The 13,689-nt window shown below is 42.3% G+C and overlaps 1 protein-coding gene across 2 annotated transcripts in view; it reads right to left on the reverse strand.

Moving 5' to 3' along the window:
* Positions 1-1,283: 1,283 nt before the first annotated feature.
* Rgs22 (regulator of G protein signaling 22) overlaps positions 1,284-13,689 on the reverse strand; it is a 101,509-nt gene continuing 89,103 nt past the window's right edge. For both annotated transcript variants that reach the window (XM_050162899.1, XM_050162892.1), the window contains 7 exons: positions 12,037-12,198; positions 9,130-9,309; positions 6,077-6,232; positions 4,753-4,848; positions 2,557-2,650; positions 2,167-2,216; positions 1,284-1,435 (listed from right to left, as the gene is read on the reverse strand). In XM_050162899.1, the coding sequence (XP_050018856.1) occupies positions 2,212-2,216; positions 2,557-2,650; positions 4,753-4,848; positions 6,077-6,232; positions 9,130-9,309; positions 12,037-12,198 (693 nt within the window). In that variant the 3' untranslated portion in view covers positions 1,284-1,435; positions 2,167-2,211. The remainder of the gene's footprint in view (positions 1,436-2,166; positions 2,217-2,556; positions 2,651-4,752; positions 4,849-6,076; positions 6,233-9,129; positions 9,310-12,036; positions 12,199-13,689) is intronic.

Raw genomic sequence — 13,689 nt, forward strand, 5'->3', positions numbered from 1 at the left:
GTGGACACTGTTGGGGAAAAAGATTCACTGCCTAGAGCCAGAAGAGAGATGAGTGGAACGTTCCCGAACTGAAATACAGAGAGAGAGAGAGAGAGAGAGAGAGAGAGAGAGAGAGAGAGAGAGAGGAGGAGAAGGAGGACTGGAGGGGAGGCGGCTGTGCATGGGATGGGAAGGGCAGAAAGCAGAGACAGGAATGGAAGCAACGTTGGACAGTGATAACAGCAAATCTTCCCAAAAACTAGTGACAGATGCCAAGCTACAGACACAAGAGGCTTAGAGACCAGCACCTAGGACGGATGTGCAGCTGGGTATATGCTCTTAACCTGAGTGGGCTCCTCAGGCCCTGGCACAGAGATCTTGAAGCAAGGAGGAGGACGGAGCAACTTCTCCACAGAGGGGCAAGGATAACATCCAACTTTTCTTCAGAAAAATTACATAAGAAAAAAGAGAAGTGATATATTTTGGTACTGAAAGAATAAAAAGCCCACCAGCCTATACTTTTGTATCCTGTGAAGTTTCTGTCAAAAGGGAAAGAGAAATGAAAGTTTCTCTAGGTCTCAAATAGAGCTGCTTTGCAAGAAATGTCAAAATAACTTCTTTTAAGAGAAGAAAAACTATATAGGCTAGAAACTCTATCTGCATAGAGAAAGAATGAAACATCAGGGGAGAAGTAAGTGAAAATAAGGAGTATGGATTTAATTTTTTATCTTAATTTTCTTCATATCCTACAGTATTTGTACGACCTAGGAAGTCTGCTCAGAAAGTGGGCTTTCATTGCTTTAATGAACACCGAAGACTCTGGGAAAAACAGAACTTGTAAAAGAATTATAATTAACATGTTGAGGGGAAAGAGAATAGAACCACAGGAAAACAAACAAACCAACAAAATCTCAACTGAAGGAAAAGCAGTAGAAGGGCAGAAACCACAAGAGCTTGGTGAAAGAGTGGCCAGTCCATGGCCACGAGAGGACTTAGGGGCATTGTGCTATCTGGGAAAGATGGCAGTTCCAGTGTCTCCCAGGAGTATCTCCCATGAGTTTGCCGGGAGCAGCCCCTGGAGCCCGAAATGCTAGCCTACCTCATGTGAGTCTTGTGCACACTGCACTGTAAAAACCACGGCTTCCACACAGTCTCCTCCCAGTTGGGAAAGGAGGGGGAGGCTCTTCTACCTCTGGGTTAATTATGCTAGAACAGTCACACCCCTGGCACCCAGTGAGCACATCTGCTAACTAGAGGAGCCTGCAAGAAACATTTGTTGAAAGATTGCACAAGAGGCATAATGCTGCTTTTTCCTTAAGGACTATGATCAGCAAACGATTTTAATTCTTCTAGTCTAGGTAGCGGATAGTATTCTATAGTCATGCAGACTACCCAAAAGCTTGGATATTCAGCTTCGTGGACATTCAGTGTTAGTTAAAGTTGGCTTAAAGAAACCCTGCAAAAGAAAAAAAAGCATGAAACAAAGATATATAGAAAATAAATCCAAACAATAACGATAAAAACTGAAAAGGGCTCTCTACTAAAAACAAACACACGTGGTGTCCTTAATGTTCAAGGCATTATTAACTTAACCTAAAGGTGGGGGACTGGGACGGTGCAGTGTGGAGGCTAACTAGAAAGAAAACAAGATGGGCAGCCCTAGAACATTAGGTCCACCACTCCTCCCCAGCCCCCGGAAAATGGGATACTGTGAAACCAGGTAAGACAGTGGGTAAGAGAGGCACCTTCACAGGCTGCTTTGAGTATCTGGCTGGCAGTTTACACGCACGCCACATTCTGTGGCTAGACCACCCTGGAAAGGGCTTGTTAATAGAATCAGGTAAAACCCTACAGGTTCATCAGTATCTGAATGCAGAGGATCCCGAGCTTGGTGTTTGGTCTTTCACACAGTCCCAGCTTAGAAAAGTGTAGGAAGCCTGAGCTAGTGCCCAGTTCCCCTCCCGGGTTCTCGATGGAGACAATTGGCATGTAGTAAACAGAAGCAAACCTTCCCTGGATGAATCTCTTCTTGGGAGATTGTACCATATCAGAAGACTAGGGGTCCTACCCTTTGGTTTGGTAGTGAGTGTGCAAGCGGCGTGTCTGAGAGGGCTGTGCTTTGGGTCTGTGCAGGTCTGCCTGCGTGGGAGGGTGTGCAGTAAAAGGGAGTCCCTCACAGCGGCTTACCTCGCACCTCTCGGCAGCAGAATGTGAACGTGAGCTTGAACGTTGCTACCCTGGAAAACAGAAGTGTTTGGTATGGGTTGTGAAGGCTCCTCCTCTGCAGAGGAGAAACCCTAGAGACACAGAGACTGAGCATGGGAGAGGCAGTGCCTCTGGTTCTGGACGGTTAGGAAAGCAGAAAGAGAACAGGAGCTGAGGAGAGACCATCACTGGGAACTGACTCTGGACACTGAGGAGAGAACCAGCGGGAAGCTTAAACAAGTTTGTGAAAGATGATGTACCTGCACAAAGATAAAAGAGGGGACAGACAGTGAAGAGACCGGTGCAGACTCCTAAGATTAATCTGTGCTAGACAGCAACAGAGCAGTTCTGAGCACGAGAGGCAAAAATTACCTGTGAACATTTTCTTTTCCATTTCTTCTTGAATTTTCAGAAGAATCCGCTCTTGTTCCAAGGCTTCTATGTACTTTGAATAGCACCAGGTTGGCTGAAAAAAAAATTTCAAACTTAATTATAAAAACTTTGCCGGATTTCCCTCAGGAGCACACTAGAGATAAAATAAATCTTATTATTCCTTTGTTTACACTTCTTATTGATGTATAACATGCACCAAGAAAATTACATCCTAGCCAATTACGGTAGCTCATGCCTGGATTTCCAGCATGAATGAGTCTGAGATTAGCATATCTCTGAGGCTAGCCTGAGGTACCTATTAAAGCCCAGGTCAGCCTGGACTATACAGTGATACTCTGTTTAAAAAACAAAGCAAATTGAAACAAAAAGAAAAATATATTTGAGATATTTCTATCATATTTCTCAAAAGATAATACAGATTTCCCCATTTATGTGTTTTAATTTTTTAACTGTGAACCATAGATCTTTATCTACCTAGTATTCTCCTTTCATATTTATATTTATTTCATAACAAAGCTACTTCTTGCAGTAGCCTTGACCTGAATCTGTAAATTCTTTCCCTGAGTGAGGAAGAATGTTCAGACAACCATACTGTTGCCCAGTGACAAAATGGACAAGAGCTTATGTGATGTGGGATTTCCCTCTGTGTGCTGTGATTACCATTAATGAATAAAGAAACTGCTTTGGAACTATAGCAGGGCAGAACTTAGGTAGGCAGGGAAAACTAAACCGAATGCTGGGAGAAAGAAGGGCGTAGTTAGACACCATGGAGCCACCACCAGAGTCAGACATGCTGAAACTTTGCCAGTAAGCCACTGCCACGTGGTGATACACAGATTAATGGAGATGGGTTAAATTAATATGTAAGAGTTATCCAGTAAGAAACTAGAGCTAATGGGCCAAGCAGTGATTTAATTAATACAGTCTTTGTGTGATTATTTTGGGGCTGAGCAGCCAGGAACAAACAAGTGGCTCCTTGCAACACTTAAGGGCTCAGCAATAGCGGCTCAGCTATCTTTGTATTGGTTACAAACTTAGATGCTTATTAAACATCCAAGATTATTTTGGGGTGACAATTTGAATTTAGACTGATTATTGAATAACAATAATTGATTATTATTCCCTAATTTCTAGAATGACAACATGCAGGCTTAAAAAAGCAAAATATCAATAGTAAATATGTATATTTTTTAAGGTGCCTCTGGCATCCAGCTATTCAGTTCCCTACAGAAAGCAAAAGTCAAAAGTAAATATGTATTTGCACAGTACCTCTGACATTTTAAGGCAAGGACAGGACATGATTATTATCAGTGACATCATCATTATCCTCACCATCACCCTCTCTCTTTGATCAGAGGGGATTCTATTCTTGTTTCAGGCAGCAGAGTGATGCTGATGTGGACAGGGCTCAGGACAAAGCCTCTGTGTCTGCATCCCTTGCTGAAACTTGTGTTGTGCTCCCAATAGGTCAAGCTGATCATTTCCTGATGTGTATACCTGAGCCTCATCCACTTCAGATAGACCTGTCAGTACACGTCTCTACAAAATCATCCGTTTCTCTTCCTTCATGAGAGTTTTATAGCCTATTAGTTACCTCAGTAGGGTAACAATTCATTTGGCACTTCTAAGTGCAGAAAAGATTGTTTTATGAGTTAGTATTGTCCTAAGGTGCAAACATTTTTAAATACAAGTCATTAAAAATGGCATGTTCCAGAGAATTGATATGAAGGTGTGCTAGTTATAAACATAAAAATCCAAATGTATTGGGTGGTGGGCATGTAATACAAAGAGTTAAGAAACTGAAACTAAGCATTTAGCATTCTGCACTGTCTCTGAACTCAGCACACTAATCTACAGAGGTTGTTGTATTCTTATTCTTTTCTCCAGGAAGATGTCGCTTCGCTGTCTTCAAGTTAAACCCTCATGAGCTGAGGAAGATCTCAGTGGGGGACTACATGCTTCACAGGCACAAGGCCCTGAATTTCAATTCCCAGCATGCTCTGGGGGAAAACAGCTGGAGGGCATTCCCTTCAGACTCTCTGAGGATCACCATTGTAACCCATTTTCACACCTATACCACACACTGACCAGATGTGTACACAACCTCCTGCTGCTGAGTGACCAAGTCACTGTGCACCCATTGCTCTAGAGGGGAAGCGGGCCCTGGCATCTTACCTGCCGGCCATAGGCTTGCAGGCCCAGCAGGGACTCGCTGGCTAAAGGTGCTTTGGTTAGAGAGCCTGTAGTACTTGCATACTGCTTGAGTCCAGCCTGTGAGGGAAAACAGAGTGAGATCGTGGGAAGCTATAATGTCGCGTAAGAAATCAGCTCATGGTGAGTCTACACTTGGAGCTTCACGCCAGTCACTCTGACCTTTAAATTGGCCATATTCATATAAGAACACTTAAAGAGAAATGAGACAAACAATGAGGTAGAATATAAAAATCCAAGCATCAAAGAAAGACTATGGTTCTCGTGAACATACAACCAGACTTTCCACTGGGGCAATGCATGGACATAGAACTGTAACCCCCACGCAAATGGAATCAAGGTCTATGTGTTCCTTCTCTCATGTCCGCCTGTGGGGAAATGTTCCATACGATGACAGACAGAACATTGTTTGCAGAACAGTGCCTCTCACACGGGGCACCCGAGTATTTGCTATGTGGCAAATGAATACACGCACATACGCTGTAGTGACTGAATGGTCTCCCGCCCTCAGGTATGTGCTGAATGGTGACACCACGTGTAACTGTGCCATTATCGTCAACAGATGAATAGTGTATGCCTGATGCCTCCCTCCCTTCTCCCAAACAGAAACGAGGGTCACTTCCAACTCCGTGTGTTCTATAGAAATCAGTCAGTATACATACACCTGTGCTCACTTGGGATGATTCTGCCATGCGTAATAATTTCCTAGAAACATGTAGAAAGAATGAACACCTTAAACAATATATGTGGTCAAACAAGTGTGTGTGTGCTCATAAATGTGAAGATACACCTGACCATGGAGACCATGGAGCCAGAGAGCAGCCTTGGGTGTTGCTTCTCAACACCAGTGTTTCTGACAGGGTCTTTCCTGCCTAAGGTAGGCTAGGCTGCTGGCCAGTGAGCCTGGGGCTCCTCCTGTCTCTGTCTCCCAGCACTGGATCACTAGTCCATGCCACCAGGCCCAGCTTATTCACATGGCATGTGCCCCCCCCCCTCTCTCTCTCTCTCACACACACACACACGTTAACTTCTTCACTCTAGGGGATGGAAGCTGTTGACATTGTCTAGGTGTGAAGAAAGCCTTCATGAAGAAGAGAACACATCTGACAATAATTTTGGGAAACTCAAGAACAGTCAGAGCCATGAAGGAAGGTGAAGGCTTGAAGTCACTAACGCCTGCGGCTATAACTTTTGGGGCGCGGTTCCCCAGCCCACATTCCTCTCTGGGCCACATGCAGCACCTCATCCTTTAGAACTGCGATTCCATCTAGAGGGGATGCAGGCTTACCTTTCCAGTCTTGTCTTCATCTGACTCTGACATTTTCTTTTTCTGTTTATGTTCTTGTCTTCTCTCTAAAACACTCATAATTTTTTCATCTGTTAAATTCTTCCTAAACTCACAAAACTGTGGCCAATACTTAAACAGAACCCCAAAAATTGTCATCTGTATTAAAAAAAAAAACTATGTCTCAGATTACCATTCTCGACAAATGTACCAAATTAACTCTAACTTGCCATAATCATGGACTTCTCCATCCTTAAGAAACACCGCACAACCCACACCCCCAGCACCTTATTGTTTGCAGACTTGGTGCAGTGAGCCCAGCACAGCTTCTCTCCAGTCCTCTTAAACACTCACCGGGTGTACTTGAAAGTGACTTTATTCTTAGTGTTTCCCTAACCCATTGATCGCATTACTAAAGACTCCATTAGGTCTTTTTAAATGAGAAATTCATGTTTTCTTTTTAAGCTGCCCCGTTGGTCAGCAGCACGCTGCTGTTTTATGCAACTATTCCAAGTATTTGGTTCTTCAAGGGAAACTCCCCCGAGCCTTTCTCTGTCTTTTAGAGAAAGGAAATACCATTTTGTCTCTGGAAAGGCTCTTAAACAAAGCTGCGGATCTAAGAATAAATCTTGAGTAACTTTTAAATGATATAATCTCTTTTATGTGAGAGCAAGAAGAAGTAACATTTAAAAAGCAAAACCGGCACCCTAGGCCAATGCTCTGTGAGGACCCTGCACATTAAGTGATTAATTGTGATGTGCGTGGAGATACGAGCAGCTGCTGTAATTCCCATGCCGAGCTCTTACATTAGCTCCAGAGGCATAAGTTACTTTCAAGAAGGTAGGGCTTGCCACATCAAATCAAGCCCAACATCTTAGGGCTAAAGTGACCTTTACCTAATGCCTTGAAGAAAAACGAGCCGTCCTATCATGCTCCAAGTCAACTCTCAGGGTAAAGGAATTTTTTCAAAGTCAATGCTTGAGTCCTGAATTAGCAAAAATCACTACTCATGTTTTCTAGGTGTGAATGTAATTATTTATTCATTCCTTTGTGTGTGTGTGTGTGTGTGTGTGTGTGTGTGTGTGTCTGTATCCTGTAATGGCTGCCCTGAACTCACTCTGTAGACCAGGCTGGCCTTGAACTCTCTCTTTAGATCAAGCTGGCCTCAATTAGTACACATTCCCTTGTACCTGAAGAACCTTAAAAATGACCAAATTCTGAGATATATTAATGAATGTAGGGCTACTTTGCTCTCTGCCAGCAGATGGGGCAACCTCGGGCTCTTGGTAGCAGGTGTGGGGAGAGACGGGCTAACTGATACAGGCAACTTTGAGTGTGTTTCTCAGCCCCTGGTTCCACTCTGCTCACTACACAGGCTGACCTCACTACACTCCTCGTTCATGACAAATCTCTCACATCCATGTGGTCAGAAATACGTGCTATACATTTAGACCACAAAGATGAATAAGAAACACATTCTGCCCTCACAAACTTTGCAATCTACTTTGGATTCAGTGTTTTAAGTCTTAGGACAGAGAAACACAGGGCAGAGAAGATGGACCTGCGTGAACTCAGGGCTAAAGACAGGAAAAGTGGATTATGGAGCTACACTATTTCAGTGACCCTGGGAAGAGAGAACAGAGGTGGCAAGGGATGCGGCTCCGGGTGTGTAGCAAGCTGACTTCTCTCTGTGGGCAGCAGGAAGACAGTAAAGCATTTTAAGCAGAGGGTAGCATGATCCGACGCCATTTTGAGAAAAGTACTTTGCTTCCAGTGATTTGGTTGGAGCAAGCCCAGAGACCGGAGCTATGGTAATGATTAATAGTTAATAGGTTTTGCAGGTCTGAAGTGACACAGAGGTGAAGGAAAATAGATAGACTCTCACAACAAGGAGATACATGACTGACTTTTAATGCCTGATCAAATGTGGGGTTAAGGGAGTGAAAGAGAGGAAGGACATACGGATGGCGACCAGATCTGGGGCTCGCGTCTCTGGGGTAAGGGATGCCACTTTCAGAGCGTACCCCCATCTCTGGTAAACAGGAACGAGGACCTCAGAAGAAGATTCTGTATTCCAGATGCTCTAAGCTACCTCTGTGACTCCACCTTAGGAAATCAAATGTGGACATCTACACTCAGACCTGAGGTCCTACAGGGAGGACCTCAGGTCTTCTTCTGGTTTGTCGGGACAACAACGTGAGGTGATCTTAGCGGATGCCACAGTTTTGGTGCCACGCTTTCTCTGTTTCTCTCTTGCACATCCTCAGTCGCTCCTCTGCCTGTTTTAGTCATAATCTGGGTTGTGAGTCCACTCCCAGTCCCTTAGAGGACCTGAACACAGCTGGCTTAGAAATGAACACTGAGGGGTAATGGCCGTTTTCCATGCTCGGCAATCGCTCCCCAGATCTGTTTCCTGTCACTTAGTTTGTGACATGGCCTTCCTAGTTACCCCTATTATAACTTATTTTTCTTAATCATTTTTTAGGAACAACATCACTAAAAGGGTTTTCAAAATGCAAATAAATTATGCTCACCGAGTCAATGTTTTCTATTATTTATCTTAAAAAGCAGTAACTTGAGCAGGTTAAAAGCGGCCCGAGTTTCTCTCGTGAGTGTATGCACTTTATGCTGGCTGAGCTCTTACATCTCCTCTCACTTATTTTATGAGCTATGTGGATATTTCAAGCTTTAAAAATATACAAATTTTAAGAGACATGTATTTTACACGTTTTTGTGGTAGTGCATACTTTAAAGGGAATATGAATGGCAAGAAAGGATGGAGAAATTACCTGGAGCATTTTTACAATTTGTAGGTAAAAGTAGTAACTGTGAAAAGTCAAAGTATATTATTTAGTTTTATTTGTGGCATTATCAACAACAGTATAAAAGTTATTAGCTTTGTGTATTTATTATATATTAATGATATAGGCAAAAGATATCCACATTAAAGAGAGCAAATCCCAGTACCAGGGAGATTAAAATCTTGCCATACATGAGCAACGGAAGGGCTTTAAAGAATACCTTGACTGCTTGTGTACTTCGCCTCCGGCTCTTACCTGTGCTTCTCGGAACACATACGGTCCCATTTCCTTCCTGTGTTCAATTATCTTCTGGGCCTGCTCGGCTGGAATATCAATCTGCAGCGCTGGGGGGATGCAGGAGTTGATGAAGCAGTTGATGATGGTCGTGATCTTCTTCTGAATGATGGACTCACTACAATGTGAGTGGCACAAATCCTGGACAGGGAAGAGGAGCCGCAAAGCAGGATGGGACTGATGCTTTTCCAGAGCGCTTTACAGTATATACCGCTTAGCTTGGACTTGAGAGGGCACGGTGACGTGTCAGAGCTATTTTCAAAAATCCTTTCTTTTAGACCCGGGGAGCCTGATGCTTCAGTGCACGTGCCTTGCTTTCATTTACTCTGTCGCTTGTTTCCCTAGGCAGGTATGACTCGTTAACATTTATGCGGTGCACGAGGCCCGTTCCATGCCGGGCACTGACGGGGGCCGGTCCCCTGGAGGAGACGTGCGAAATCCTATTGCTCAAACTCTGTGACAGCGTCCTAGAGGAACACTGAGAATCCGCATCTACCCAGCTACAGGTGGATACGAAAGCTTTCCCTCCTGGCTGCTGCCTCTACAAGACCAGCAAGCCTGCCAGCTGCTGTGAAATAGGAACGTCCTTACAGCTACTTAGGGTCCATGGTGCTCCGGTCCCCCGGTCTGTGAGAGCTGCTCTTCCATCACTGTGAGCAAGTACAAGGGAAAGCAACTCTGGTGTGCGTGCGTGCGTGCGTGCGTGCGTGTGTGTGTGTGTGTGTGTGTGTGTGTGTATGTGTGTGTGTGTGTCCTCCACTTAGTGTACAGCTCCAGAGCTTCAAGACCACAGCCCTCGATTATGGCTTCTGGGTGCCAGTGAAGCAGAAGCTCCTGTCAGCCGAGCCTGTGACGGAGTTTCCTTACCTCTTGGTGTACAGGAAGCAAGAGGGAGGGGGAGACCGGGTTGAGGCATATGTCCTTCTATGTCATGACCGAGTAACCCATCCTTAGCGAGGCCCTACCTCTACTTCGAGGAAACAGTGCCTCCAGCTGGCCACCACGTATTTACCACATGCCACGTGAGCCCCTGGGGGTCCTTTCGTGTCTAGGCCATAACGTCATCACACCCTTCCTTTTAGAGGAATTTTAAAAGTCGTGGTAGTACATTAAAATGTTCTAGTTTTAAAGTCAGAGTCAGAGACAGTATTTTTTTAATAGATAGCTTGGCTTGAATTACAGCATTTTTATTGTCAAAAATTTTGCTCTGAAAGCAAGCAAATTTGGAAACTCCTCATTCTAGGCCAGAAATGAGCTAACAATGACTAAGTACCCAGAAAATACCAGTTACTATAAGAGATGTGTTAGGATATTAAAGAAAGAAAACTTTGGGCACCAGTCATGTGAAACTTTTATAAAGGGCTTACCATATGTTATCTAGAAAAAAGCTTAATATTAATATTACATTGTAGGCAGCATGACCTCTCAATTTAGCATCAACTCAGAAAAAGTCCATTTGCACTGCATAAGTCTGGTATATTACCAAATATTCACTGTTCACCATTTCTTGTAGGATTATTATATAATCATTTGATGAACTTGATTATAATTATGGAATTTAAACTTGTGAGGTCAAAACAAATCTGCAATGTTACAGAATATTAATTCTGACTAATGGGATAGAACTTAGAATCATAACTGATATTTTTTCCTAATTTCTTTTTTTCCCCCAAGACATGATATTATATATTATATATATGTAATCCTGGTCGTCCTGGAACTTGCTCTGTAGAGCAGGCTGGCCTTGAACTCACAGAGATCCACCTGCCTCTGCCTCCTGAGTGCTGGGATTAAAGGCTCTTGCCTTGTTAACTCTCACCTGTTATGAGGGTTAAGAATGCTTCCCTCTAGTAAGCTTTCTGTGATGCCTTCAGCCAATAGAGATGCCATCTTACCCTCTTCCCTAACATCCAGGGCCTTGAATGTGTCTTGTTTACCCCCTCATCTGTTTCTCTTTAGATTGTAAAGTCTGAGAGGGACACTATTTGGCTATTGTTGTATACTTAGCATTCACCTTAACCCTTGTGTCAAGGGATGGAGTCAAGAAAAACTTGAGAGTTTGGAATATATCTTTCCATTTTTTTCTCTACAAATACTCCCATGAACACAAATTTTATATGCAGTCATATAGTTGCTCAGTAACTAGCTTTCAATAGATAATCAATAGACAAACATTTACATCACTAATTATTCTCCTAAACAAGTTTTATTGACTGTAGCAATGAATCAACGTCTCAGTTGAGTACCCAATATCCTGTTGTAGACTTGGTTCTTTCTGATTTTTCGTAATCCAGAACACCGTTTGACCAAGATTACCTGAGCTGTCTCTTTGCCTATTTCCAGTGCCACTACGAGGTCACAGCACAGCCCTGTGGCTGATGACACAGAGGTCAGAAACACAACGACTTGGTTGACATCACGCTCTATCACTCCACGAGATACCTCATTTTGGAAGTCTCTTAGCTTTTCTGTGTTTTAACATCTTCACCTGTAAAACGCTAACTATAACTCCCTTGATATCAAGGGATTCTTGTGAATAATGATCACATGATCATTGTTATATGGATATACCAATTAGGAATGTCTCCAGGAAAAATGTGTGGTGCATTTATAAATGCATGCGATAGAAATGTACTCACTAGGCCATGGTACAGGTTTTGAAAGCACAAATATTATCATGGGGGCTCATTCTTACTCTTCATTATGGCAAGAGGTGCCTCTAGACAGTGGACAGTAAATATGCCAATATTTAAACATTAACACAAAGGAAGCTGGCATACTGGGATATATTATACAAATCCATATGCATCTGCTATCTTAATGCATCTCTTCAAACAAAAGTGGTTTCTCCAGGTCCCAATACAATACCTTAAACTTTTGTACTTCTTGCCAAAAAAGTACTCCATTTTCCAATAAATCTCCTTTCAGGGCCACAAATCGTTGAAATTGCCTTGCAATGACTGGATTCAATAATGCTTTACGGAAAGCAATAATCTCACAGGATGAAGATATCCACTTACTTGCCACAGGCTGTCCAAACAATACAGGCAATCAGACATGTTCCAAAAGTAGCAATCAAGTCCTTAATTAGACCAAAACCACCAACTTCTACTTCTTTTGATTTGGCTACTGAAACTTGTGGTATGAATATAATAGACTCTGACAGCTTTGCCCTCGGACTCTCTACCTCTTGTCTTTTTTTTAATGGATCCATTAGTTTTAGAAACTAGAAGAAATTACTGAATGATGCACACGTAACTACACTGTTAAAACATTCTAATACCTTTACATGTAACTACATTGTTAGAACATTCTAATACCTTTACATGTAACTACACTGTTAGAACATTCTAATACCTTTACTTGTAACTACACTGTTAGAACATTCTAATATCTTTACATGTAACTACACTGTTAGAACATTCTAATACCTTTACATGTAACTACATTGTTAGAACATTCTAATACCTTTACATGTAACTACATTGTTAGAACATTCTAATACCTTTACATGTAACTACACTGTTAGAACATTCTAATACCTTTAGAATTTGGGACCAGTGGCAAGAAGAGAACAGTAACCGCATGCTGTGGTGATATGGCTCCATTATGACTTATCACACGACTGCATCATTTTTAATTATTTCTTTTGCTCTTTGGGATTACAGTATTTTTAAGGAAAGTCCAAAAATTCTATAATTTAGGTTGAAAATTTAAACTAATTCCAATTCTATCCTGGTAAGATCATGTTTTTATATGACATGCTTTTAAATCATCTTAGTAAACTATGAGTTCTAAGGAATAATTATAATAATTCATAGCAGTAATTAACAATTATTGCCTATTAATTGTATGAGTGTGCTGATAGGAATGGAAGCCAGGGCCTTGTGCACGCAAGGCAATGCTCTACCACTGAACTTCACTCAGGACAACTAATAATTCTTTCTGTTGTTTTGACACAGAGTATCACCATGTAGTCCAGGCTAGACTGGAACTCACTATGAAGCCCAGGCTGGCCACACTTTCACAGAGGTTCGCTCACCTCTGCCTCCTGAGTGCTGGGATTTTTTTAAATAATGAAATTCTTGTGAATGAAGACCTACTTTACATCATACAAAATTTAGAAGCACCCATAATGCTTTAATAAGGCTTAAAGGTATTTTATCTACATCCATTTATATTGTAACAATTTTAAAATAAACTTTTAAAAATACTTTGCTCATTTAAAGTCATATTCTCAACCTATTTTACTCTCTCAGATTAAAAAAACATAGATTTGTTAAATTTATAAAATTCATATGTTGAAACACCAATGATAGCCTTTGCTGGAGAGTTTGTGGAGAAGGGGGTTCTCTCATCCATTGCTGGTGGGAATGCAAACTTGTGCAACCACTTTGGAAAGCAGTGTGGAGGTTTCTCAGGAAATTCGGGATCAACCTACCCCTGGACCCAGCAATACCACTCTTGGGAATATACCCAAGAGAGGCCTTATCATACAACAAAAGTATATGCTCTACTATG

Source organism: Alexandromys fortis, unplaced genomic scaffold (assembly GCF_014885135.2).
Source record: "Alexandromys fortis isolate MF-2015 unplaced genomic scaffold, M_Fortis_MF-2015_v1.1 scaffold_17, whole genome shotgun sequence".
Classification (NCBI taxonomy): domain Eukaryota; kingdom Metazoa; phylum Chordata; class Mammalia; order Rodentia; family Cricetidae; genus Alexandromys; species Alexandromys fortis.